This window comes from Erpetoichthys calabaricus, chromosome 4 (assembly GCF_900747795.2).
Source record: "Erpetoichthys calabaricus chromosome 4, fErpCal1.3, whole genome shotgun sequence".
In the NCBI taxonomy this organism is placed as follows: Eukaryota; Metazoa; Chordata; class Cladistia; order Polypteriformes; family Polypteridae; genus Erpetoichthys; species Erpetoichthys calabaricus.
Genome location: NC_041397.2, coordinates 130,883,928 through 130,908,315, shown reverse-complemented (window position 1 = coordinate 130,908,315; position 24,388 = coordinate 130,883,928). Strand labels below are relative to the sequence as shown.

Here is a 24,388-nt window from a genome sequence, read left to right as displayed (position 1 = left end):
AAAAACAAAAACAAAAAGAAAACAGATTACATAACTAAATAAAAAAAAACCTGGATGAAGGACAGATTCAAATGGCAAATAAATTGACTTTTAAAAGGAAAATATATGTATAACTCAAGTAGATATTTTCAAACTGAACAAGATAACATTTTGAACTGGAAATAACAGATAGTTAAAGAGAAGATCACATTTTTAAATCTAATTATGATACAAGGAGCAGATATATATCGAAAGAGAGAACTGTAGATATAAACAGGTTTACTTCACAAAATTGGTCATAAAACTGAAATTGAACTGTACAGTGCTCACATTAAAAGAGGAAAAACTACACTGAAATGTTCCAGATCTGATTCGGCAACCCAAAATGTGGCCTGCAGTAATAAAATATGAATGTTTTTGGGGTTTTTTTTATATTTGCTGTACATATTAACTGCAATACAACAGGCCTTTTCATATAACTAAAACATTTTTTAAATGTACTGTGGTACATACAGTATATCCCAGAATAATGAATCTATGCATAATTTAAAAATACAGAAATATTTTTCTGTTGTTTTGACTATCAACAATTTTTGGATGACTAAATATGAAAGTAAATATAGTACTCATCTCTGAAGATTTCTAGATTACTCTGGTCTTATTAATTGTGTTTTTGATACACTAATGGCTTAAACCTAAGATTAATTACAGATTAAGGCTGTATGTGTTCTACCTTTAATGTTGTACTCTGGTATCTTATACATTTTACTTTCTTGTTAGACACTAAAATATTAATATATTTTATATGTACACTGATTTTTATTCTCTTGAGTAAAAATGGTTAAATATGCAGTATACAGAAATAATCATTACCATCCTATTTTAAGCACAAAGTAATTAATTACTTTAAGTATACACCTGATCTGGTTTTGTCTAGATTTCGTATAGTGTAATTAAAACTCAAGTTAGGAATTAATAAAACTAACATAATTATTTTATTCTGTAAACATTAACCTTTAAAAAAACATGATATTCTAAAAGAAGAGTCATATTTTGTTTTACTTGGGCTTGGCATACTTCTGTGATGAAGTGGCTAAGGCTTTGGACTTTAAATCAATGGGTTTAATTCTCATTGACACACTTTGAGACTTTCAGCATGACAGTGAACAGATACTTATTCAAATGTATACATAAATGGGAATTACGCTCACCATGTATCTTTAATTATGGTCCTCTTTGGAAAGAATCGCTAGATAAATAAATAAATGTATATTTTTCAGCTAGATGAGTACCTTTGAGTTTACTAGAGAGGTTGACGACTGTTGCTAAGGATAAGGAAATATGTTCAGCTCTGCTCACCCTGTTAAAACAGATAACCTTACTATGACAGAACATTACAAAAAATAATGTTCAGCTAAAAGTGTTTTATTTTATTAACCTTTAGTATAGAATAGATGCAAATTGCTTAAATTAACAGAAGTTAATTTTTGAATCTGTTCAAACTTTTAACTCTGGCAACGTTTAGTGAGACAGTATGTGTGTCAGGAATGCAACATTTCTAATTTAAAATTAATTTTCCTTCTATAAATTATAAATTCTAATGCAGTAAATTACCTGTGCACCATCCAGTAAGGCACTGAACATCTTAAGATGCTAACCTTCTCACTATTCATGAGGCTCATCACTACACTGTTTGTGAATACACTTGGTCAGTATGCAGTTTTTACACAACACACACAAGAGATTTTAAGACTTTGTACCTTTACAAATAAACAGCAATTAAAAAGGCCAAAACAGTGTAGTTAATGATGTATGCGGCTCCACAAAAAGCAACATTTAGTTATGAAATAAGACACATACTTCATATTGTGGAAGATGGGAACTTTCAAGGCATCCCAAACTCTAATCAATTAAAAGGAGGCTAACAATTAACTAAAAAAATGTATTATACACATAAATAGCAGGGAGGGGTAATAAATGGACAAAGAAATAAAGAGTAATCAAGAGCAGCCGAAAGAAGAAGAAGAAGGGACGAACAGTAAACACCTAATGATTATCTAGGCCTTCCTAATATAGGCTCCCCTTTTTCACTGACCATTGTCCAATGACTGGTTTACTTTCCCACGCAAATGAAAAGTTGCCCATATACCAAAAAACCCTTCACCTCAGTTGATTTCCTAATCATCTCTTAATTCTGGCCTATACTGTATTTTTCCCATCAGTCGAGCCCTTATCATGACTCACACACATTCAAGAGTTTATTTAGAAGAAGGCAGTTTAATACCCAGCTTTGAGTTGTCGTCTCATTGTTTGCTCTAGTATCTCCAGGTGTTCCTGTAATTCTAAATTACAGGTATCAAATAAAGGGACAGGCCACATACAGGTACAGCAAAAGTATACTCCCAAAAGTATAGCAGTGTCTACATACAAAATAAAGGACTACTTTGCTGCCATCTAGAGGTCTGGAGAACTTTGGTTACCTATCATTCTTCATTGCCAGACATGTTATGTTTGTTTTCCTAGAGCCACTCCTCCATTGATATTTACTATAAATGCACAAAACTATTGAAACCTGGTTATAGTCTTTTTTTTGCCTTTGAATGCTGATAATATTAATTCGAACAGAGCTTTTTCCTTTCACTTTATTGGAACTGCATAAGGTCTTGCTCCTGTCCTGTGAAAGTTCTTATACTCTGCACAAAGTCCCTCAAGATACCATCTGATCAAAGAGAAGGCAATACTGGGATTTAAGGAGGTGATCTTCACACAGTCAGTATGGGAAGGAGAGATGTCACAATGGGTCAGTATACCCTACATGCATGCTAGATGACTTGGAAGATCAATGGGTAGGGGCACAAGCACACAAACGGGTGAATCTATACCATGCCCTCCAAGGCAGGTATAGCTGAAACCAGTTTGCCCAATTGCAGTTAAATTCAATGACTGAAATTACTCAAAAAAATAAAAATTCACACAATTGTCACTCTAAAGCATGAACTATTGTGACATTGTTATGATTTTATTTTTTATGCACTTTATACATTTTACTGTATATTTTCTTTACTGTAAACTTAGTTTTACTAACTTTTAACTAGTTTTGGAGATTAAGTAATAGTAGTGTTGTCGTTACAATTAATTTTTTTGGATATGAAATGTTTTATACCATGTCAAAAATAAATTAATTTTCCTGCTTCATCATTTTGTTTTTATTACTAGATCCCTTATTTTGTGCTCCTCAACGTCTTTGTTGCTAGGAAGTTACTAGGAAAGGTCAACCAGAAATGTACAATGTGTGACATCATGGGTCACTGGTATAAAGGTTCATCAAACACTTTTGGGGATTTTGGCTACTCTTTCTAATTGTATCTCTTTTTCTAGCTAATGGCCTTCAATTCTCTTCTTTGACTTTGATTTTTGAATTCTTCATTTTAACAAGATGAAAGATTGGTGTGATTAATTTGGTCTTAACCTGTACTTTGTTTTGACTATGCTTCATTTCTGAGTCTTCAATTAATCTTCTGCACAAATGTATGGTGTTAGAAAAAAAACGTGGACCTTTCAAATGTGGGATCCTGAAATGGAAAAGCTGCAGTTCAGATTACAGATATTAAAATCTGTAATAAAGGACTCAAAGAAAATAAATTATAGATCTTCCTACAGCACTTTATGGCACTGTGTATGACTCTTTAGTGTCTTTAGCTGCAGAAATAAAAAACCTTCAAGTAAAGAAAAACAGAAAGCCTCAACTTATCTTCATATAAAAAAAGTAGGGAAAGAATGATACCTTCACTTTCAGATAGGATTAGAAAAGTGGGGTTACATACTCAAGCAGCATTTTAGAACCTTTTGCAAGTGCCAGTTACAATAAAAAACAAAAGTTTGGAAGCACTAATTGACTAAGTTGCATCTTTGTAGTGCATACAATTTAATATGTATTTGTTAAGATGAAGTGTGGAAATCAGATTTCAACACCACATGGCCATGTCCCGATGGAATGGCTAATGCACCAGCAGTTTTCCCCAATTTTGTTAATGACATTTTTCTTGATATTTTTGGAAATGTATGTACCTGTTTATATCAATTACATTATATTTTCTAAATATATGGATATTCATATTATTCAAGTCAAACAGATATTAAGCAGACATTCACAAAACAATATTTTTGAACTTCACAAAGACTTGATTCTGTTTTTGTGTTATTAAATCTCCCAATCATGGATTAGTATGGACAGTGGTAAAGTAACTGATAGCTTGAATTAGAAATCACCTGAAGTTCAGAAGTTTGTTGATTTTCTAATTATTACTGCTGATTTATCAGGAGTGTTAATACTGGCATTGCACCTATAACTTTAACTAGGCAAATTAATAAGAATTTTTTTGGACTTCAGAAGTCCAACATACTTTTTATTGGCTTAGAAATTTGTTTACTCAAGCTCTTATCCTTCCAGATCAAGACCCTGATCTATACTGTTTAGTGGAGATTTTTGCAACAGATTGGTATCTGCGTTATTTTGTTACATACTGTATATTTCTGGATTGAGAAAAAAAATCAGTCATGTGTTTATTATTCAAAGGAGATTGACCCTCAAAGAACAAAATTATGGAATGGGTAATTGTGAATTATTTGCTATAAAACTGATCTTAGAAGAGTAGCATCACTGGTAAAAATATGATGTATTTAAAAACACCTAAAGGACTCAAATCGAGACAAGCCAGATGGGTGTTGGTTTTATAGTAGAATTGATTTTGTTATTTATTATAAACCTGGGAATAAAAATGGAAAAGCAGGTGCGCTGCTGTTTCGCTTGATTATATCCCTCCCTCAGAAAGGTTTTTAGGGTTCACAGCTATGGTGTTTCCTCATACATTTTTTATTACAATTAAGGCTGTTAACAACTCTACTGATACTGATTCCCAGGGTATACTCCATGGTTCCTCTAACTTTCTGTGAAGAAGTTGCTTGGTCATCCAGGTATTCTCAAACTAAGTAACACATGTCTAAGGACATATGGGACATTGTGTTGGCCTGTCAATTATATGATTGTGATAAGTTCTTGCAAGGTCTTCTAGTGGGATTGTTGCGGCCCCTTCTGTTTGCTTCCAGACCATGGGAGTCAATTTGTATGAACTTTATCACAGATCTTCCCACCACTCATCATTATTTCAGAATAATAATAGTTGTGGACCAATCTCCTAGGTGTACTCATTTTGTTCCTTTAAAGTAAGTTCCTACTGCCAGGTCCCTGGTGGATATATTAATTTCTGATTTTTTTTTTTTATTTGTACATGTTTCCCTTTTCTATCATCTTGGATAGGGTCCCCAATATGAATCCTGATTCTGCCATTTTGTTTGTGCCAAGATTACCTGTTAGAATCTTTCTTCCATTTTTTTTCAATGGACAAACTGTAAGGGTTTGTTCAGTTGATGTCTTTCAAAACAACTGGAAGCCTTTGCTACCTTTGGCAAAATGTGTATATAATGTATTGTATCTCTTGGTACTTAAGATATATCCTTTTGGATGTCTATATAGATTTAAACCCTCCTTGTTAGAATTGCATTCCTTGAACTTTACAGCTTCCTCGCTTGACTGAGTACCTGGCTAAACTGCAGGAGGGCTGGGAAGTTGTTCAAATGATTCTAGAGATGACAAAAACTACTGCTTTATGGTTTGTGAATCGTAAACATCATAAGGCCCCAGAGTTAAGGGTCAGGCAGCAGGTGTGATTTGCAACATGAGACATCTGCCTGAGAGTTTCTTCTAAGAAGTTGGCACGAGAATTTATTGGATTTTACTCTATGGTTAAAATGTCATGGACAAATAGTTTACAAGTTGCTCCTTCCCAGTCATTTTGAGATCCATACAATGTTCCACATTTCTCACTTGAAGCCCATACATACTAGTGAATATCAACGATCCCTCTCTAGTGTTGATTTTATTCAGGTGAATGGAAAACAAGATATGATGTGCAAAATTATTTAAACTCTTGTTGGAGGGGTTCCAGGGTTGAATACCCTTTTCACTGAAAAATTGCTTGGGCATGAGGAAAGACTCTGAGCACCTTTCCGGGATCTTCTTGATCCTAAGATTCTTCAATCATTTTACCTTAGGCCACATACAAAACGTAGTGGGTCTGTTCATAGCTAACGTCTTGGGAGGATTTTGTTTGATTTTAATTTTTTCTTCAATTTATAATTATTTTTGTATGTTTCCTTTGATGTAAACCTATATATTAGAAGTCATGAATACAGTTCTTACATTAATTTTTGAATCTGAAGAGTTTTTCACTATGCTAAAAGTAATTTTTTTCCTGAAGTGACATTTTGCTTTTGTTATGGGGGCTGCTATTTTGTGCTCTTTGTTTGCTTTGTTGCTAGGCAAGGTCAACCAGAAGTGTGTGATGCATAACATCATGACTTTGTAAGTATAAAAGTCGGAAATGGACAACAGAACATGCAAGCTGCAGCAGCTGAGGAATTAAAGGCAGCTATAAGCTATCAAAGAACATGTGAAGAGACACCACACACCAACTCTAGGATAAGATCATAAGCCAAATTCTCTGCCATATGTGTTTGTACTGTGCTACCTAGTCAACTGATCTGCTCTCTAATGTGACTTCCAAAATGGGCCTGTACTAATGGTAGTACAGGAGTTTTACATCCTACTATCTGTGAAATAACTTTGAAAATCACTTAATATATACTGCAAATATTGGAAGCTAAAAATAATCAGTCAAATATAACAGTTTGATTTCAATGGACTATATAGAAAATCACTTAAAACAGCTCAGTCTCCATCTGTCTTTCTGGGATAAACTCCAGAAATTCTTAAAGTTCTGCATTTTCCAAGAAGAAAAGCATTGAGTAAGTAATGTGAAATAACTACATGTGCAACCAGAAAGGATGCATATGTTATGTAGATTCAAGATTTTTACTCTGTTTATGAAACTGCAGATGATCATAGTGGTCATTGATGCAGTGTTTCCAGAATGAGAAAAAGTGAAATACTGTAATTGTTTTTCAAAGTATTTGTGGTTGGACTTTATCAATTGGCAACTGTGTTTTATTATCAACAAAATAAAATGTGAGTAACCCATATAATTCTTTATGTTTTTTATGGTTTGAGATGGATAATTTAATATTCAGTATTCAGTATTTCAGTCAGTATTGCCATTTATGTCATTTTAAGTTAAAATCTTAACTTAGCGAGTTAATTAGAAATTTTTATTGTGTGAGACTTTCTTCTGTTTCTCATTACCTAACTCTATAAGAACTAAAGTAATGAGCATTTAAAATATATTTTTTAAGTAATATGTAGGTACTTCCTTTCATGCTAAAGAAAAGTAGCAAATTGTTATAAAAAATTCTAGGACATAGCTTATGAAACCAATTACCAGGAGTGCTAACATTAGTAATCATATGAACTCAATGTTTGCAGAATGCAAGTAACTACCAGCTACAGTCATATATAAAGTACACAAAACTGGGACAGGTGATTTTTCAAGTAAACCTTCATCCCCATATTACGGTCAGAAATTTGAACGACAGACAGCTGTTTATACATACTGCATTTCAAAACTAATTATTTGTTTGCTGTTAGAAACTGTCATCACATTTTTTATGACAATGGCTGACTATACATTCCTTATTTTAACACAGTTCATTGTTTAAAAGATGAACAACATACAAATAGTGAATATTATGAAATTCACTATGAACATTTCATGACCCATCATTAATATATTTAAAGGAACAAAAAATTAAAGAGATTTTGCTTTTAACTAGAATATTTTCAACAATATTGTATTGTTTTTACCAATTAATCATCTGCATGATGTAAGCACAGAAGACCTACTGTAATTGAGAGTCCTCCTTTTGAAATGGCACAAATAAAACTACTATATACTTAAATGAAGATTTTATATATAAAGAACAGGACTGTTACTCATTGTAATACAGAACTGTTTCATATTGTAATACTGTAAGCTGTTTTTGAAGGCACACATTCAGATCTCTGCAAATAGTTAAATAGACAGAGACATATTACACAAAGCAAAAACTCTTTCATTATCTCAAATATTAGTTAACAACAAGAAATCATATAATCCCTGCACATTATCTGAAGGCATAACATGTTGAGGTATAGAAGAAGTAAACTAAAGATTATCATCATCATGAACAGGAGGTGCACTTCTTGAAGCCTGCATGAGTAACCAACAAAAGACTGTTGAGGAAAAGAATTATATTTCCAATTCTTAAGGCATTACCATTTCATTCATCTTCATTTGTACTTAATGGTTTTTACAAAACAATGTTTTTTTTTTTTTTCGTTAAAACTGCAAAATGGTATTAAAGCAAGAAGGCAAAAGGAAACCCAAAAGAATTAGAAGAGTTAAGGCAGAGAGTCTATGCTGTGATGGCTGAAACGCTTGTGAAACCAACTGGTAAATAATATGAAAGGTCCATTATATGTTTGCCTACTTCACTCAGTATTAAAGAGTTTTGTGCAAGTATTTACACAGTTTCATTGAAGCTTGCACATTCTAATTACATTAAATAATCCTCAGCATAAGTGTACAGTGTAGTGCTAATAATGGTGTCAACAGCAAAATGTGTCTCTAAATCAGTGCTTAGGACAGATCCATTTCAAGTGTGCTTATTCACCGAAACCTAAAAAACAGCATAATATTATCATGATGAGAAAAATGGGCATTGATAAGGAACAATGTATTCATTCTGTTACACAAATGTACTCAGCGAAGACCAGCATGTCTCATGCTTACATAGGGAATCTTACTTAAGTGTTAGGTAATGTGGAAGCACATTAGTCCAAAACTGTTGCGAGTTGTGGATTCCATTTCCCAAATGCTCTTTTCCAGAAAGCTTCTGTTTTGTCTTTAAGGCTTGTGCAACCTCTCTGGTACCCTTTTTTGTACTTTGAATACTTTTGGTTGTTTTGGGGTTTTTCCTGGATTGTTGACTTTCTGTCACAGATTCCTCCTCTTCCACTTCCTCTTCCTCAGTACCCTCATCTTCACTTTCATCAGTATCCTCTTCATCTTCAACATCATCCTCCTCTTCATTCTCCTCTTCAGTTTCCTCGGACTCTTCTTCATCTTTGTCGTCTTCTTGTAACTCTTCCTCCTCATTCTCTTCTCCACCATACACTTCCTCTTCCTCCCTGTCCTCCCCCTCCATCTCCTCTTCCTCCCCCTCCTCCTCCCCTTCTTCTTCTTCACCACTACTGTGTGTTCCTTCTCCCTCTTCTTCGCCTTCATTCTCATCTTCTTCCTCGCTCTCTTCATCTTCAGAATTTTCACTTTTTGATTGGGTTTCGCTTTCTTCTTCCTCTTGCATGGAAACATCTTCCACCTCTTCCTCATCCTGTTCACACGTTTCTTCTTCCTGCAGGTCATTTTCTTCTTCTTCTTCCTTTTCTTCTTCTTCCTGCATTTCCTCTTCACAGTCAACATTTTCCTCATCTTCTGTTTCATCTTCTTTTAACTCTTTTTCTTCATCACTTTCTCCCATATGCATTTCTCTAGATTCTTCTTCTTCCTCTTTTTCTATATCATAGACTTCGGATCTATTTCCTTCCTCCCTTTCTTCACACTCACCTTCTTCTTCATATACAACTTTGTGATCTCTGTTCTTCTCCATACTATTTTGACCTTCCTCCATTATGTTACTTGATTCTTCTTCTTCTTCTTCATTCACTGTGTGTTCTACTTCATAGTGGTAAACCTCAGTGACAGCTTGACCTTCTACTGAAGAACCTGCAATCCCTTCCATCACTTCAGTCTTTTCCTCTTCAGCCATTTCCCCAGCTGCTGAACTAAGCTCTCTGTTGTTGCTTCCCATATCAACAATATACTGAAATTCTGCCTTTAAAGTATTACAGGCATTGCCCTCATCCTCAGAATCACTCTGATCACTTGAAGAAGACAAAGTAACTGCTTTTTGTTTTGTGAACCTTTCTGCTTTGCTTGGTCTTCTAGCATTTAACTCATCACACCTTTTTTCAATAGGTCCACTTTCTAAAACAACTTTTGCTATATCTGGGGATGGTTTTGCCTTCTTTTGACAAAGCTTTGGATTACCAAAATGCTCAAACTTTGAATTCAATTTATTTTTTTCATCCATATTTTTGTGGTTTTGTTTTGACTTTATTTTGAGTCTGTCAAGATCTTTTGTTTGTTCTGAAAAACCAGTAGCAAGTGTCAAATCAGAGTTATATGTAAGCTCTTCATTCAACACTTGTGGCTTACTTTTTACTTTAAACGTTTTACCAGATTTTATGTTTGTCTTATTGGATTCATTCATGCTCTCAGGAACATGTGATGAACCCTGTACTTTTAGCAGTTTGCTTTTCCCAAACATTTTTTTCTTTGTAGCATTTTTATGAATAGTCCTACTGACTCCTGGCTTGGATACAAACAAAGCTTCTGTAGGTGGAGGTCTGCCTGCAAATTGTGATATCACCTCATTAGTGGATTTCTGCTTTTCAGGTGAGATATTGGGGCTTATTTCCAATTTCTTACCACTTCTGACAGTTTTATTTTTCTTCAATTCCATAAGGAAGCGGAGAATAAAAGAGACAGAATATTAGAAAATTAACATGAAAAAATTAAGAAACAAGAAAGGAGGTGTAATTAATTTTAGTTAATAAAATATGCGGGTGTAATAATGTATGGTTAATAAAATAAAGCTTTGTACATAAAATTAAGATTTTAGTTATCATTTATGCATTTTTCCATTTCTAGGCAATGGAAAGCCTGAGTGTAACCTGTCAAATTCAAGACAGAAAGCATCGCGGGGTACCCAGGGAGACAATATACACAAACAGTGACCTCACCCCTGAACTACTGTGTAGCCCTAGATCATGTACCATAAATAATTTGCAGCACCTATACAGATAAGTGTCACTTTCATTTGCACTAACTTATCATGTGGAAAGCACACTTGGAAAAAGAAATTCATATTCAAGGTATGCTAATAGCTAAAGTATGAGCATGACAACAAACAGTAAAGAATACTCAATTCCTAGGTTTGAACTTTAATGCAATATGTGGTAAACCTTTTCATGTACAAATATAAGCACACCAGGATAGGCCCCAGCTACACATGAGTCTGATAAGCTTTAGACTCTTTTCAGATAAAAATGTTATTTTTTCTGGGGGAGGGGGGGTTATGGGTCCACAAAAAAAATTAAAAAGAAAAAAAAAAGTTCCTCATATATCAGACTATTTTGTTGAGTCTTAAAATGCAAGATTAATATTTAATACATAATATAATTTATACAGTTTTGGTCTAGTGTAGTATTTCTTAAACCTGGTTCTGGTGGCTAATTGTGTTTTAGTGTTTTCCATTTTATTTAATAAGGTACATGAAAATAGTAAAATATATCCAATAAATACTTCAAAATTTCAAGTCATGTTTAAATTTTATAATTATTCAAATGATATTATAAATATGTTAATTTCTAAAGGAATATGCATAAACTGTCTAAGCCAGCCTATTATGAAGAGCACCGCGTAAGCACATCATTATCATCTGCCAGAGAGCAATAGTGCAAACTGGCCACATCAAAGAAATCTACCAAGCCACCACCACCCTTCCATCTTCTATAGTTTATTTTTACATAATACACGTGTAAGCCTGCAAAATTGGAGTAATTTTTTTCAGGGATTGCTAATTCATTTTGGGAAGAGTTAGTTTGTGGAGAGGTTTTTAACGTATTCCTTACATTTATTCAGTTTAATTTCTTTATACATATTTCATTGAGCAGTTCTGGATTTTAAGGTGAAGGCTCAAATGAAAATAGCACAAAAAGGTGAATTAGCTTACCTTTCGTTTCTGAACAGGTGATAATGTTAAAGACTTGTCACTAGGATCCAGCTTCATTACGTGTGTCTGAAGTAAAAGGAAAGACAATTAAACCCGACTTTTTAGCAAATTAAATTAAGGAAGTATAGACCTCAAATGGGTGGGTCATACTGTTAAAAAAGTTACAGTATAGCAAAATAATTGCCCATGGTTATTTAATAAAATGATAATATTTTTAGTAAAAAATAAATGATACAGTAATAACTTTTAAAAATTTAAAGTCACTATACTGTATATCACAGAGAAAAGAAGAAAAATTAAACATAGAATCAGCTTGGCTAATCATGAAAACAACATAGTTTGCAATGACACTTTCACAGACTTTAATGGTCTTTAGCTTGATAACATACACTGGAAAAGTAAAGTGCATCGCAGATGTTTTCAGAGAAAAAGATCACAAGATCAGGGATAGGAAAGCTGCAAGAAAATATGATTAACCAATAAAAATGCATTTTATGCCCAAGAATTATTTGTGAGACAAATAATACAAGTAATTAAGGGTCTCTAGTCACATTTTTAACAAAGTTTTCTCAAAAATAATATTTCTAAAAGCATACAAACATCATAAAATTTCATATTTACTCAGTAAACATTCTGCAACAAGTTTAAACTGAGCCTTTGTGGCCTTTTATGAACTATTTCATTCAGTAAAGCTTACAGTTCAGACCAATATTCCCTGTAAGCTGAGAGTGTGTGTGATTGCTCATATATTTTAGGAGTGTCACTCACAGATTTTACATGGTCATGCACAAAAAGATCCAACAGGATTAAACTATAAAAATTTTAAGAACATGAAGAAAGAACCAAAAACATGCACACCTGATGAGGTAAAAGTTTAAATAGGTAATATTTTGCAGTCTGTGAAAATAAATTCTTCAATATTGGCGTTCCAGGATATTTGTGATCATGTTGGCAAATACATGAAAATACCATGTACTTAGGGATTTAAGGATTTCAGTTCATCGAGGGCATAAATTCAACAATCAACACTGACATGTTGAATGAAATTAAAAAATCAGCCGACCACACTTTAAAAGTTGATCGATCAATTGACTTAACAGTTTCAATAATGAGGTCAGGTGGCTATCCAGATATTTCGCAGTAAATGCTATGATTAGGATCTACAAAGTATTAGTGGAATACTCCAAAAAATTGTTGAAGAAGACAATGACTGTTCACAAATACTGCTTGGATATGTTACAAAATGCAGAACACCATATTGACATCTTAATACTGTGGCACGCGGCTGGGGGTGGTACCCAGCCAGGAGGACCCAAGGAGGGCTCACGCCTCCTCCAGACCACAAGGGGGCGACCGCCCTGGTTGCTGTGGGGGCCACGGGTATAGAGCTTTGAAGCTCAACCCTGGAGGGGCCCGTGGTCACCGGCAGGGGGCGCCCCAATGCCTGGAGAGCCCTGGACCTCAGCACTTCCGCCGCACCAGGAAGTGCTGGGGGGAAGAGGAGCAGGGACACCCGGAGTGCTTCCGGGGATACAGCTGGCACTTCCGCCACACTGGGGCGTGTCGGTGGAAGATTGCCGGAGCACACCTAGAGCACATAAAAGGGGCCACCTCCCTTCATTTGGGGCTGGAGTCGGGTGGAAGAGGACAAGGTCTGAGAGAGGAAAGAGGTGGCCTGAAGAGACAAGGCAGATTGTGGGTTGGCCTGGACTGTTGGGGTGATTGGTGCTGCGGCACTGGGTTTGTGCACTTTAATTCTTATAAATAAACGTGTGTTGGACTTTTAAACAATGTCCATCTGTCTGTGTCCGGGCTATTTCCCACAATACTTAATGACTTTCTGGCAGACTAATGCAAAATGCTGCAAAGAATTGTACTTTTGACTGTTTTTCAGTTGGAAAATCCACAAATCAAGAAACTTTGCCACAGCATCTAGGAGACAAGTCTCATTTCCATGAAGAAGCACATAATCTGCTCTTGTCATTTCACTGTCCAGTTAAAACAAACACAAAAAACAATCATCCAGCGGACATGTGACCACATGGACAATTAGATAGATAGATAGATTGATAGATAGATAGATAGATAGATAGATAGATAGATAGATAGATAGATAGATAGATAGATAGATAGATAGATAGATAGATAGATAGATAGATAGATAGATAGATAGATAGATAGATACTTTATTAATCCCAATGGGAAATTCACAATTAGTTTCCAGACAAAGAATTGAAAGATTGGTTTGTCTTTATCAGTTGCACTTGAGCAGATAAATCAGCTTGCTAACAAATACCATGCTCTTTTTAACAAATTATAATTCGTTTTAAAAAGATATTTGTAACCAGTATTCAGAATTCAAGATACTGATTAAGGAAAAAATAGAACCTGGAACTGTAAAGACATTTTTGATATGGTTAGATTTAATAAACAAAAAGATCGTTTCAAGGAGTTATTTTCATTTTTGGACATTTGTGGCACATTCCAGGACTTGAGTGTTGACTGTGGAACAGGATTTAGTCTAATGAACAATATAAAAACAAAATACAGAAATCATTTAGATATTGAGCATTTGGAAAATTAGATAAGAATTAAGCTCTTTTTAAATTCTGGAAAGAGAGAAAGAGGTTAGGAGTATTTACTGATACAGTGTGTTGCTGCACCCACTACGTGACAAACCACCTCAGGATCCCAGATTAGGACCTGAATGCAGCCGTGCAATGGGTGACACCTTAACACCACACTAGTTCAAAAGGAATGGAACAGTGTGAGGTTTTTTTTTTTTTTTTTTACAGTGGCTGAAGTCCCATACCCCCACTAACCCTCGTGTTCTCCCTGCAAGTAGGAGAACCTGCTTGCAGGACTGGATGCCAGGATGGAGCAATTTCAGGTTAATGGCCTTCCTCAAGGGCCAGACAGAGTGGAATCATTTCTTGCATTTACGGGATTCGAACCCTAGTCTAGCATAGCCAAGCCACAGAGCCGTCACTCCACGCCAATTCTGGACAGACTGTTCATTTTCATTGAGTTTATAACTTAAGGAAAACAGAAAAGGTTACAAGAGAATGAATTTGAATATTACATGAAGTTCTAAGTAGAAATAATGTTTTTATAAACAAACTTTGCTATATCAGTTTAGTTAATTTTTTGATATATAACATTAAATATGCAATACAGTAAATAATCATATGTTTGAATTTTGTGCTATATACAAAAATACATTGCTAAAACTGGTGCTCAAAAATTATTGTTTTTTCTAATTTAATGCTCACATGGAAAAATGTGTATACACTAAGCCGACAGACTGCACTGATTTCTTTTATGTGGTGTTAACATGAAATATATACTCTACATGAAAGTCAGGCATGTATAAAGAAATCTCTAAATTTCCTACCTTTCAAGTTAGTTTTAAGACTGTGGGAATAACTGGACTAAAACACACAGCTTAGTCAAGTTTCCAAACATTGAATACATACTTTAGAAGAGAAGAACTACAGTGCTCTCCATAATGTTGGGGACAAAGACAAGACAGGGTGGTTACGCCTTCTGCAGCTACACATAGTACTGTCATGGATGTCATGGATCTTTTTTATGAGCTGTACTGTACCACATCAAGTTAAAGTGATTTTCCTTCTGCTACATTATTTGATCTGATATGAATTACTGTGCAAAAGCAGGTTGTAGTACAATATCATATTGGACTTTTGCTGCGATGTGCTCACAGATGGCCATTGCCTCACTTTTTCTTCAAAATGCTGAATGGGATCCCATTAAATTTAACCCCACTCACTTTGACAGCTGATATTAAACAAATTTTACAGGACAAATATATATTCATTCTATTCATTAATGACTAAAGGCTAGTGGTGAGAGAATCCCACTGAATTTGCTTAGCCTCCAGTTCACCTACATTGCAGAAATATTCAGGAATGACAACGTACTCAGGGAAATGGACGAAAAACCTTTGACTGGGAAAGCTTAAGAACTTGTGATAAATTTGAACAGGACTGTGAGGATGATCAAGAAAAGCAGAAAGTACAGCTATTGGTTTCCACTTCAAGCAATGTGTGAAATCCTATGAGTTAATTTGTGACAGTGTTTTTTCCCCATGTCCTGACCTATCTCTGATGACGATGAGATAAAGCAGGCATTAAACTGATTAGAATGGACATTATGCATGGGCATATAAGCTACAAGTGTCCCCAGTTTAGGAATTTAAATAATCTGTTCACTTTATAATTTACCATCAGAGTGCCACATTCACCTGCCATCCTTAACAGTCGGTCACTGAGGTAAAGTTTGCCTTTCACCAAGATTATTCCCTAACATTTGTCATAACTGAACAACTTTGCAAGTCCAACTTCATTAATATTACAATATCCATACATCCTCAAGCTAAGAGTTGATTAATTCTTAAGGTTTTTATTTATTTTTTTATTTATTTAGGTTATGTTAACTGCCAATTGCAAACTGTCCCTATGTTTATATATACTGTGTGTGTGTGACAGTGGTTCATGTGATGGACTAAAATATTCCACTCCTTTGCTTTGAAAAGCACTTGGTTTGCTTTCTCAGTATGTTTTGGCTCATTGTCCATCTGTATTGTGAAGCATCGTCCTATCAGTTCTGCAGCATTTGGCTGAATCTGAGCAGATAGTATAGCCCTGTACACTTCAGAATTCATCCTGCTACTTCTGCCAGCAGTCATATTTTCAATAAACACTAGTGACTGACTTCCATTCACAGCCATAAATGATCATGCCATAAAGCTGCCTTCACCATGTTTCTCAGATGATATGGTATTCATAGGATCATAAGCCATTTCTTCTCTTCTCCATACTCTTCTCTTTCCAACATCCTGGTGTATATTGATCTTAGTTTCCTTTGTCAAAGAAAATTGCTTCGGAACTGGACAGGCTTTTAACAAATGTTCTCTGGCAAAATCTAATCGGTCCTTCATATACTTGAGGTTTACCAGTGGTTTGCACTTTGTGGTAAACCCTCTGTCTTTACTATCTTGAAATCTTCTCTTAATTGTAGACTTTGGCAATGATAAATCTACTTCCCAGAGAGTGTTCCTGGTTTGGCTAAATGTTGTGAAGGAGTTCTTCTTCACCTAGGACAGACTTCTGCAATTATCCAGCACAAATGTCTTCTGGGGTTTTCCAGACCTTCTGGTGTTGCAGAGTTCACCAGTGCATCTTTTATTATTAAGAATATACCAAATGGTTGATCTGACCACACCTCATATTTCTGCTATCTCTCTAAAGGGTTTGTTTTGTTTTCTCAGCCCAATGATTGGACCTCATATTGAGAGTTCACAGTGACAGCTTCCAAATGAAAATTCCACACTTAGAATCAATTCCAGACTTTCAACCTGCTTAACAGTTAATGAAATAATAAAGGAACTGCTCCCACCTGTCTAAGGAACAGCATTTTCAGTCAAATTTCCACAACGTTAGAGGTCCTGGAAATGGCAGGACTATGCAGAAAAATGGCTGTCGTTCCTAAATGGCTCATACCCTTTAAATTAAAGCTAAAAGTCTACACTTCAATCACATAATGATTGCTTTATTTCAAATCCGTTGTGGTGGCGCACAGAGCCAAAATTATGAAAATTGTCTCACTGTCCAAATACTTATGGACCTGACTGTAGATGCCAGAGGCTGGTCCTAGTAAGGACCCTCACATGGTTACATGGGAAATCGAGTTTAGAAAAGTACCCCTTTGGGGACCTTGGGTGCTGGAAAAGGGTGCTGTCGAGGGAAGACTGCTGTGGTTTCCATGTTTTGTACTTGTGTATTTGGGCTGGGTTCATTAGGAAACGTGTTGGTGACAAATAAAATCTTCTGTTTGAACCCGGGACTGTGCTCAGTGATATTGTGGGTGATTTGGGGCTCAGTGGCACCCTCTTGTGGTTACACCATATAATAAAAGTGTAAGACACTACAAGATATAGAAATAATCATTTATAGGCTTTTCTATGACAAATACTTTGATCAGTGCACCCATCTTTTCAATGATTTTCAGCATGCAGTGCTGTGAAGATGGTATCCTTACTCATGTCTCAGTCCCTCTGAGCTCATACTTTAGAAACACTGTTTCTAATAAATGTATATGTTTACTAATTAAAACAAATTTAGAAAAAAAATCAAAAACCAGTATTACTAATATTGTTTTATAAGAAATAAAATTATGTCTCCAGCTTAAAATGACCTAAACAAAACCCATTTGCTGTCCAATTGTTTTTAATTATGACTCCTAAGCATACCTAATTCAACACCAATAATGGATAAACAATAATACCATTTTCACTTTTCCATTAGAAAAAGTGAGAACAAATTTCTTTTGTTTTCTGCAGTTGCATGCTTCTGGGCCTAAGTCCCTTTAAAGCTGAAAGTCTACATTTCAATGAAATGGTGATTGCTTTATTACAAATCCACTGTGATGGTGCACAGAGCCAAAATTATGAAAATTATGTCACTGTCCAGACACTTATGGACCTGACTGTTTAAGAGCAGAGAAGCAAGAAGTAATAACAAATTTGAGCATAACAAGAACCAAAAGGATGAAAAATCAAGGCAACATTAACATAGGGTATTAGTAAGGGTATTAGTAATAACATAAGAAAACACAACAACCATACAATTAGAATTCTAGAGGGAAGCTGGCACCATATCTAAAATTAGGAAGACTACAGCGTTGACATAAAATGGCAAAGCATGTAAGTTTATAGGATTCATCAGTATAGGTGCAGCACTCAAGAGTCCACCACAGGAAAGTACCCTTCAGGGCACACAGCTAAGGCTTGCATCCACAAATATAGTGTCGTCAAGGCCACAAGCTCTATTTTGATGTAATTAATAGCTGCTGTCTTGTTAAGAAAAGCCTCCAAACAAAATATCTCACGCAAGTTCCAAACTGCTGTTAGTAAATGCCACTACAAACCAAATATCCTTTTGTAAAAAATGAACATGTGTCAAATGAGGGAAACAATCTTACCATATTGTCTTAAAAGAGGATGTTCAAACCTAACAAAGTGCACATCAAATTTAATGAAATGTTGTGAAGAAAATTATGTTTTATACCCTCATAGCCTTTCTCCACCATCCCAAATAATATTGTTAAATATTAATACTAAAATTCTGTCACTGTTTGATTCTGAATTGCATTAAAGGTCATTTCAGATCTCACAATGGTACTAGTCATGACTTCATTACCAGGACAGCATGTGCCTTTTGCACAGAAAATTCTCTTTTGGTTTTCCCTTTTAAAGTGAAATTCAAGTAAACTGCTATGTCTTCCAATTAGCCATGAACCACCCAGTCTCACTGAGATTTCACAAGTGGTGAACCAGCTGTGGTATCCAGGGTGATCTTCTCCAGGCTGGTAGTTAAGGCTGTCCTCCTTGCATTGCAAGTAATCTTTGTTTCCATTTGGGAGATGGGCATCATCCCAAATGACTGGAAAACAGGACTTGTAATCCCTATCTGGAAAGCAAAGGGTGATTGCCTGGATTGCTGCAACAACAGAGGGATAACACAGCTATTGGTGCCGAGTAAGGTCCTTGCTAGGGTAATCCTCAATAGGATCTGTGACCCCTTGCTCACCTACCAGCTATAGGAGCAGTCTGATTTTACAACTAAGAAGTCTACCGTCAACTGCATCCTGGCACTGACTGTTCTCATTGAGTGCAAACACAAATATAGGGAGGTTCTTTGCAGCCTTTGTCGATTTTCATAAGGTGTTTGACTCAGTTGATAGAGGTGAGGGACATCCTGAGACTTCAGGGATCCCCCGAAGTTGCTGGATATCATGGCTGGCCTGTACAATGGCACTGCAAGTCTGGAGCAGAGTGAAGGCAGTTCTTCCCAATTCATTCTGGGAATCATCAGGGGTGTGCTCTTGCTCCTACTCTGTTCAATACTTGCATGGACTGAGTGTTGGGCAGGGTGGGGTCCAGAAGTTGTGGGGCATCTCTTGGTGAAACAAGATTCACTGATCTTGACTTTGCCGATGATGCTGTGATCTTTGTGGAGTCAATGGAGGCTCTGATCAGGACTCTCAAAAGACTGAGCGAGGAGTCTGAGTGTCTGGACCTGCAAGTGTCCTGGATAAAAACCAAGATCCAGACCTTCAATGACCTCTTGGGCACAGCCATCAGAAGTGTGACTGTCAGAGGTTTACTTACCTCAGCAGCAACATTCATGTCTCTTGTGACTCTTCCTATGTAGACGGATTGGAAGAGCATGGTGGTCATGAGGTCGCTCTAAAGGGATGTGTGGCACTCCCAATATCTTTGCAAAAGGATGACGGTCCAAGTTTTTAGAGTCCTGTTACTGCCGGTTTCGCTAAATGGTTGCAAGACATGGATGTTATCCAGTGACCTGAGGCGAAGATTGCACTGCTTGAATACTATGTCTCTTCGGAAAATCCTTGCGTACCACTGGTTTGATTATGTGTTGAAAGAGCGGTTGCTGATGGAATCCTGAATGAGGCACATTATCTGCATTTTGAAGGTGCCTCAGTTACGGCACTTTAGCCATGTGGTACGATTCCCTGGGGGAGATCTAGCTTGCAGGATCCTCATTGTTGAGGACCCTAGAGGATGAACCAGGCCAAGGGGATTCCCACGTAACACCTGGCTGCAGCAGATAGATGGTCACTTCCAAATGGTGGGTCTGGACCACATGTCCGCCTGGGGGGGTTGCCAACCAGAATCCCAAGATGTTTCATCGTGTGGTGGGTGCGGCAACACATTGTATCAGTGCATGCTCCCCAACCTGACCTGACCTGTACAAGGACTTTGATTTTGTCTTACTACATTCAACACCAGCCTTATTCTTTAACACTCATTTATTGACTTTATTCGCCTATCCATGTCTTCTTCCTCTTTCTGCTGCAAATGTAAATGATTCAAACTAATTTTCCATTTCAGAAAGCAGCAGGTTGCCACTACATACCAACTAAGATGCTTGTGGCAACCTTGACTTGAAAGCAGGAGTTATTTCCATTGGCAGAATACAAGTCACATAACATTTACAGGTGGTACAAGAATCGTAAGAAAGAATGATCAAAGGCTTTTAGTGAAAAGCTTATATTTCTAACCAAATGTCTCTTTGTCTTTGGTGAACCTCTCTTAGCTGACTGTTTACTGAATGTTTTTAGTAAATCCATGAAAACAGCATATTTGTAATCACGTAATATATTTGCATTACATTTAAGATGGTGGCTTTCAAAATACTATTTTATATTGACAATCTACAGTGCTAAACATTTTTTCTGATTATTATTTGCAGAATATTCTTCAGGGCGGCACGGTGGCGCAGTGGGTAGCGCTGCTGCCTCGCAGTTGGGAGACCTGGGGACCTGGGTTCGCTTCCCAGGTCCTCCCCTGCGTGGAGTTTGCATGTTCTCCCTGTGTCTGTGTGGGTTTCCTCCGGGCGCTCCAGTTTCCTCCCACTGTCCAAAGACATGCAGGTTAGGTGGATTGGCGATTCTAAATTGGCCCTAGTGTGTGCTTGGTGTGTGGGTGTGTTTGTGTGTGTCCTGCAGTGGGTTGGCGCCCTGCCCGGGATTGGTTCCTGCCTTGTGCCCTGTGTTGGCTGGGATTGGCTCCAGCAGACCCCCGTGGATAGATGGAATATTCTTCAGATGTATAAAGCATCTGAAAAAATATTTATTCATGAAAATGAACAGGAATGAACCATGTGATGTTTTGTTACTTAGACTTACTTTCAGCTTACAAGGGGTAGTGTCACTTAACAGCCAAGACTTTTTACTAAAACACAGTGCTGCTGAATCAAACCACAGCACTGAATTACGGCATGACACTAAGTAAAGTAACTTAATTCAGTTTCCCCAAAAAATAAATATGTATTATAATAGGATGATTATTTTCACCAGAGTCATTTATGTTTTCCTGTTGAATGTTTATGTTTATGCTGAATTATTACAATGCTTAGTGATACGTTGGATACCCAGGTGGGCAAGAGTAAATGGATTTACTCTTAGACTCTTAGATTTAATTTAGACTGAAATTTTGCATTAATTTTATTTGTTAGTTTTAGTTTAATATCCTTACATTTGCCATATATTAATAATTTTTAGGCATATTAACAACCTAATGTATCTAAAAATTCTGAATGTTTACATATACAGGTAAAATTCTGTTACAATGAACTGTCAGGGACCTAAAAAATATTTCGTTGTAATGAAAATTTCGTAGTAATGAGATTCTGTATTTGTCCTCTCTACAAGTTATGCTGATGAGAATTTTTCTCAGCATTTCCTTGCGATATTACCCTTTCAGGGTGTGAATGATGCCCAAACCCAATGGCTGAAGCACTGCAGTGCAATTGGGTGGGAGGAATTCAACGCAAACATTATCTAAATGTGGAAACATGTTGTGGGCAGCACACTTATCAATCAAAAGCTGAATCATCCTTTTCTTCTTCTTCATATTGGGAGGTTACTGAACTCTTTTGGGATCCCCCCCACCCAATGGGAACGTCACGCTGAAGTGCGTCCCAAAGCGCGATTGCCGCGTCTGTTTAAGATTGTTTGTCTGTTGCCAGGGCAGGGCAACAGCAGGCTCACAACGGTGCAGTGAGGCGCCACAGAAGTAAAATCCTAAAAGATCGTGGTCGTGCTATAAGTCCTTGTCTTGCACCCCAAAACATGAGGCTGAGTCTCAGTACTTTAGCAAAACCAGCTTTATTCAGCTTAAAATAGGAACAGCACAGTTATTTATTGTAACGTGATCTACCACTCTCCTATACACAGACACAGCAATAAGGCAGGGTCGTGGCCAGATTAGTGGCCAAGTAATACGGTTACCTGCATTTACAATGTTCCTTGCATCACCCCTCGAGATCTTTTCTGTTTGCTTTGGTGGCGAGCTGCAGCAGAGCTGTGAGCCTGCTGTTGCCCCGGCAATGGATAAACAGTCTTCCACAGACGCGGTGATTGCACTTCGGGATGCTCTTTGGCGTGTTGTCCAGTTATGGGAGGTCCCAAGAGAGTTTAGAAACCTCACATTTTCTTGAATGAGTGCCGTATTAATAGGAATGTTTCTTGAACAAGCATCATTGAACTGCATAAAAACTGATTTTTTGACGTCTTCAAATGCAGCAGTGTGCATATTTTTGCAACCACAGATTTTCCTTCCTTTTTTGCTCGGTCTTTCAAGAAAGTTGACAGTGTCGATGGCAAAATTCCGAATTCACTGGCAGCATCTTTTTTCTAATATGAACTGTTGTCGTTTTTTTCGTGTCTGCCATTTCTATAGGAGAGTGACAATGAGTTAAATTCCAATGGATGTTTTTCAAATGTTGACGAGCAATAAGCAAAATGTATCACTGAAAACCACAGAAAACAAAAACAGCAAACAACAGTACGAGGAAAGTTCAAAGGAAGAAAAAAAAAATGTACAATGTTTCTGTTCAGGGATCGTTGTGCACAACTGAGCTGCGACCACAGAACTAACTGCACTGTGGATGATTCATTCAGGAATTTCAATGTCTTTTGTGCACTTCGTTGTAATGAAAGTATCTGCTGAAAGTATTTCGTAGTAACGCAATTCCTATAGACTCGTGTCATATGAGGAAACTGTCGGGACCATAAAAATACTTTGTTGTAATGAAAATTTCATTGTAAAGATATTCGTTGTAACAGAATTTTACCTGTATTTCTTAATTTCTGTTGAAATAATTCAGTCTGTCTTCTGTGAAGTAAAGTACAGGATTATGGGAAGAAACCGAAGAGAAAAAAAAAACAGGATTTCCCAGAGCATGTTCTTCTCTCTTTTCATGAGAAGACTAGAAGCATATGGAGATGGACATACTCTTTAAGCATGCTAGAAGGTTCAGTTATTTTACCATGAGTGAGAGAGTTGTTAGGTTAAACCCATCTCTTCCACTCAGGTGACTTCAGTTCAAGAAACAAGACAGGTGCAAAACTCTTTCTTATTTGCAACATAAATTGAAATAAGTCCCTTACCCCATCAATCAGAACATGACTACAAGAAACACTAATATAACGTAGAAATATTATAGACATATTAGACGTTGAATTGCATTTTAAAGAGTCTGACACAGATTACTGGGGACAAGATAAAGACTGGGTAGGACTCTGACAACATACAGTACATATTATATATAATTCAGTATTGTTTTAAGCATTGTGATATCTTTTATCTTTGGCCATGTTTTGTTTGTAAATGTAAACAGCTTGTTAAGTGGATTACATAAGAATGAACTGAAGTAAATTGTGTTTGATCATCTGTGAGAATACATGTTTCAGAAAGGCATTATATCAAAATTTAAAATAATATAACTGTAATTATATTATAAATGAAGTTAAAAAATTAACTGACGACAATATGTGTCCAACATTTAGTAAATTAAGTGCCCTGGATATACTCTGCACAAAAGATTGATGATGATGATATATTAGAAGAGTTTAACGGATCAGAATCCACCTCTGTTCTGGACAGCATTGTGCCTCCCCTTGGACAATGCATACAATTAATTAAAAACAATAACAACCAAAAGAAGATAGC

The 24,388-nt window shown here is 36.4% G+C and overlaps 1 protein-coding gene across 1 annotated transcript in view; it reads right to left on the bottom strand.

The window, feature by feature from the left end:
- Window positions 1-7,718: 7,718 nt before the first annotated feature.
- LOC114650263 (X-linked retinitis pigmentosa GTPase regulator-like) overlaps window positions 7,719-24,388 on the bottom strand; it is a 72,204-nt gene continuing 55,534 nt past the window's right edge. Inside the window, exons 13-14 of the mRNA XM_051926616.1 lie at window positions 11,827-11,892; window positions 7,719-10,569 (exon numbers count right to left, since the gene is read on the bottom strand). Coding sequence (XP_051782576.1) covers window positions 8,773-10,569; window positions 11,827-11,892 — 1,863 coding nt within the window. The 3' untranslated portion in view covers window positions 7,719-8,772. The remainder of the gene's footprint in view (window positions 10,570-11,826; window positions 11,893-24,388) is intronic.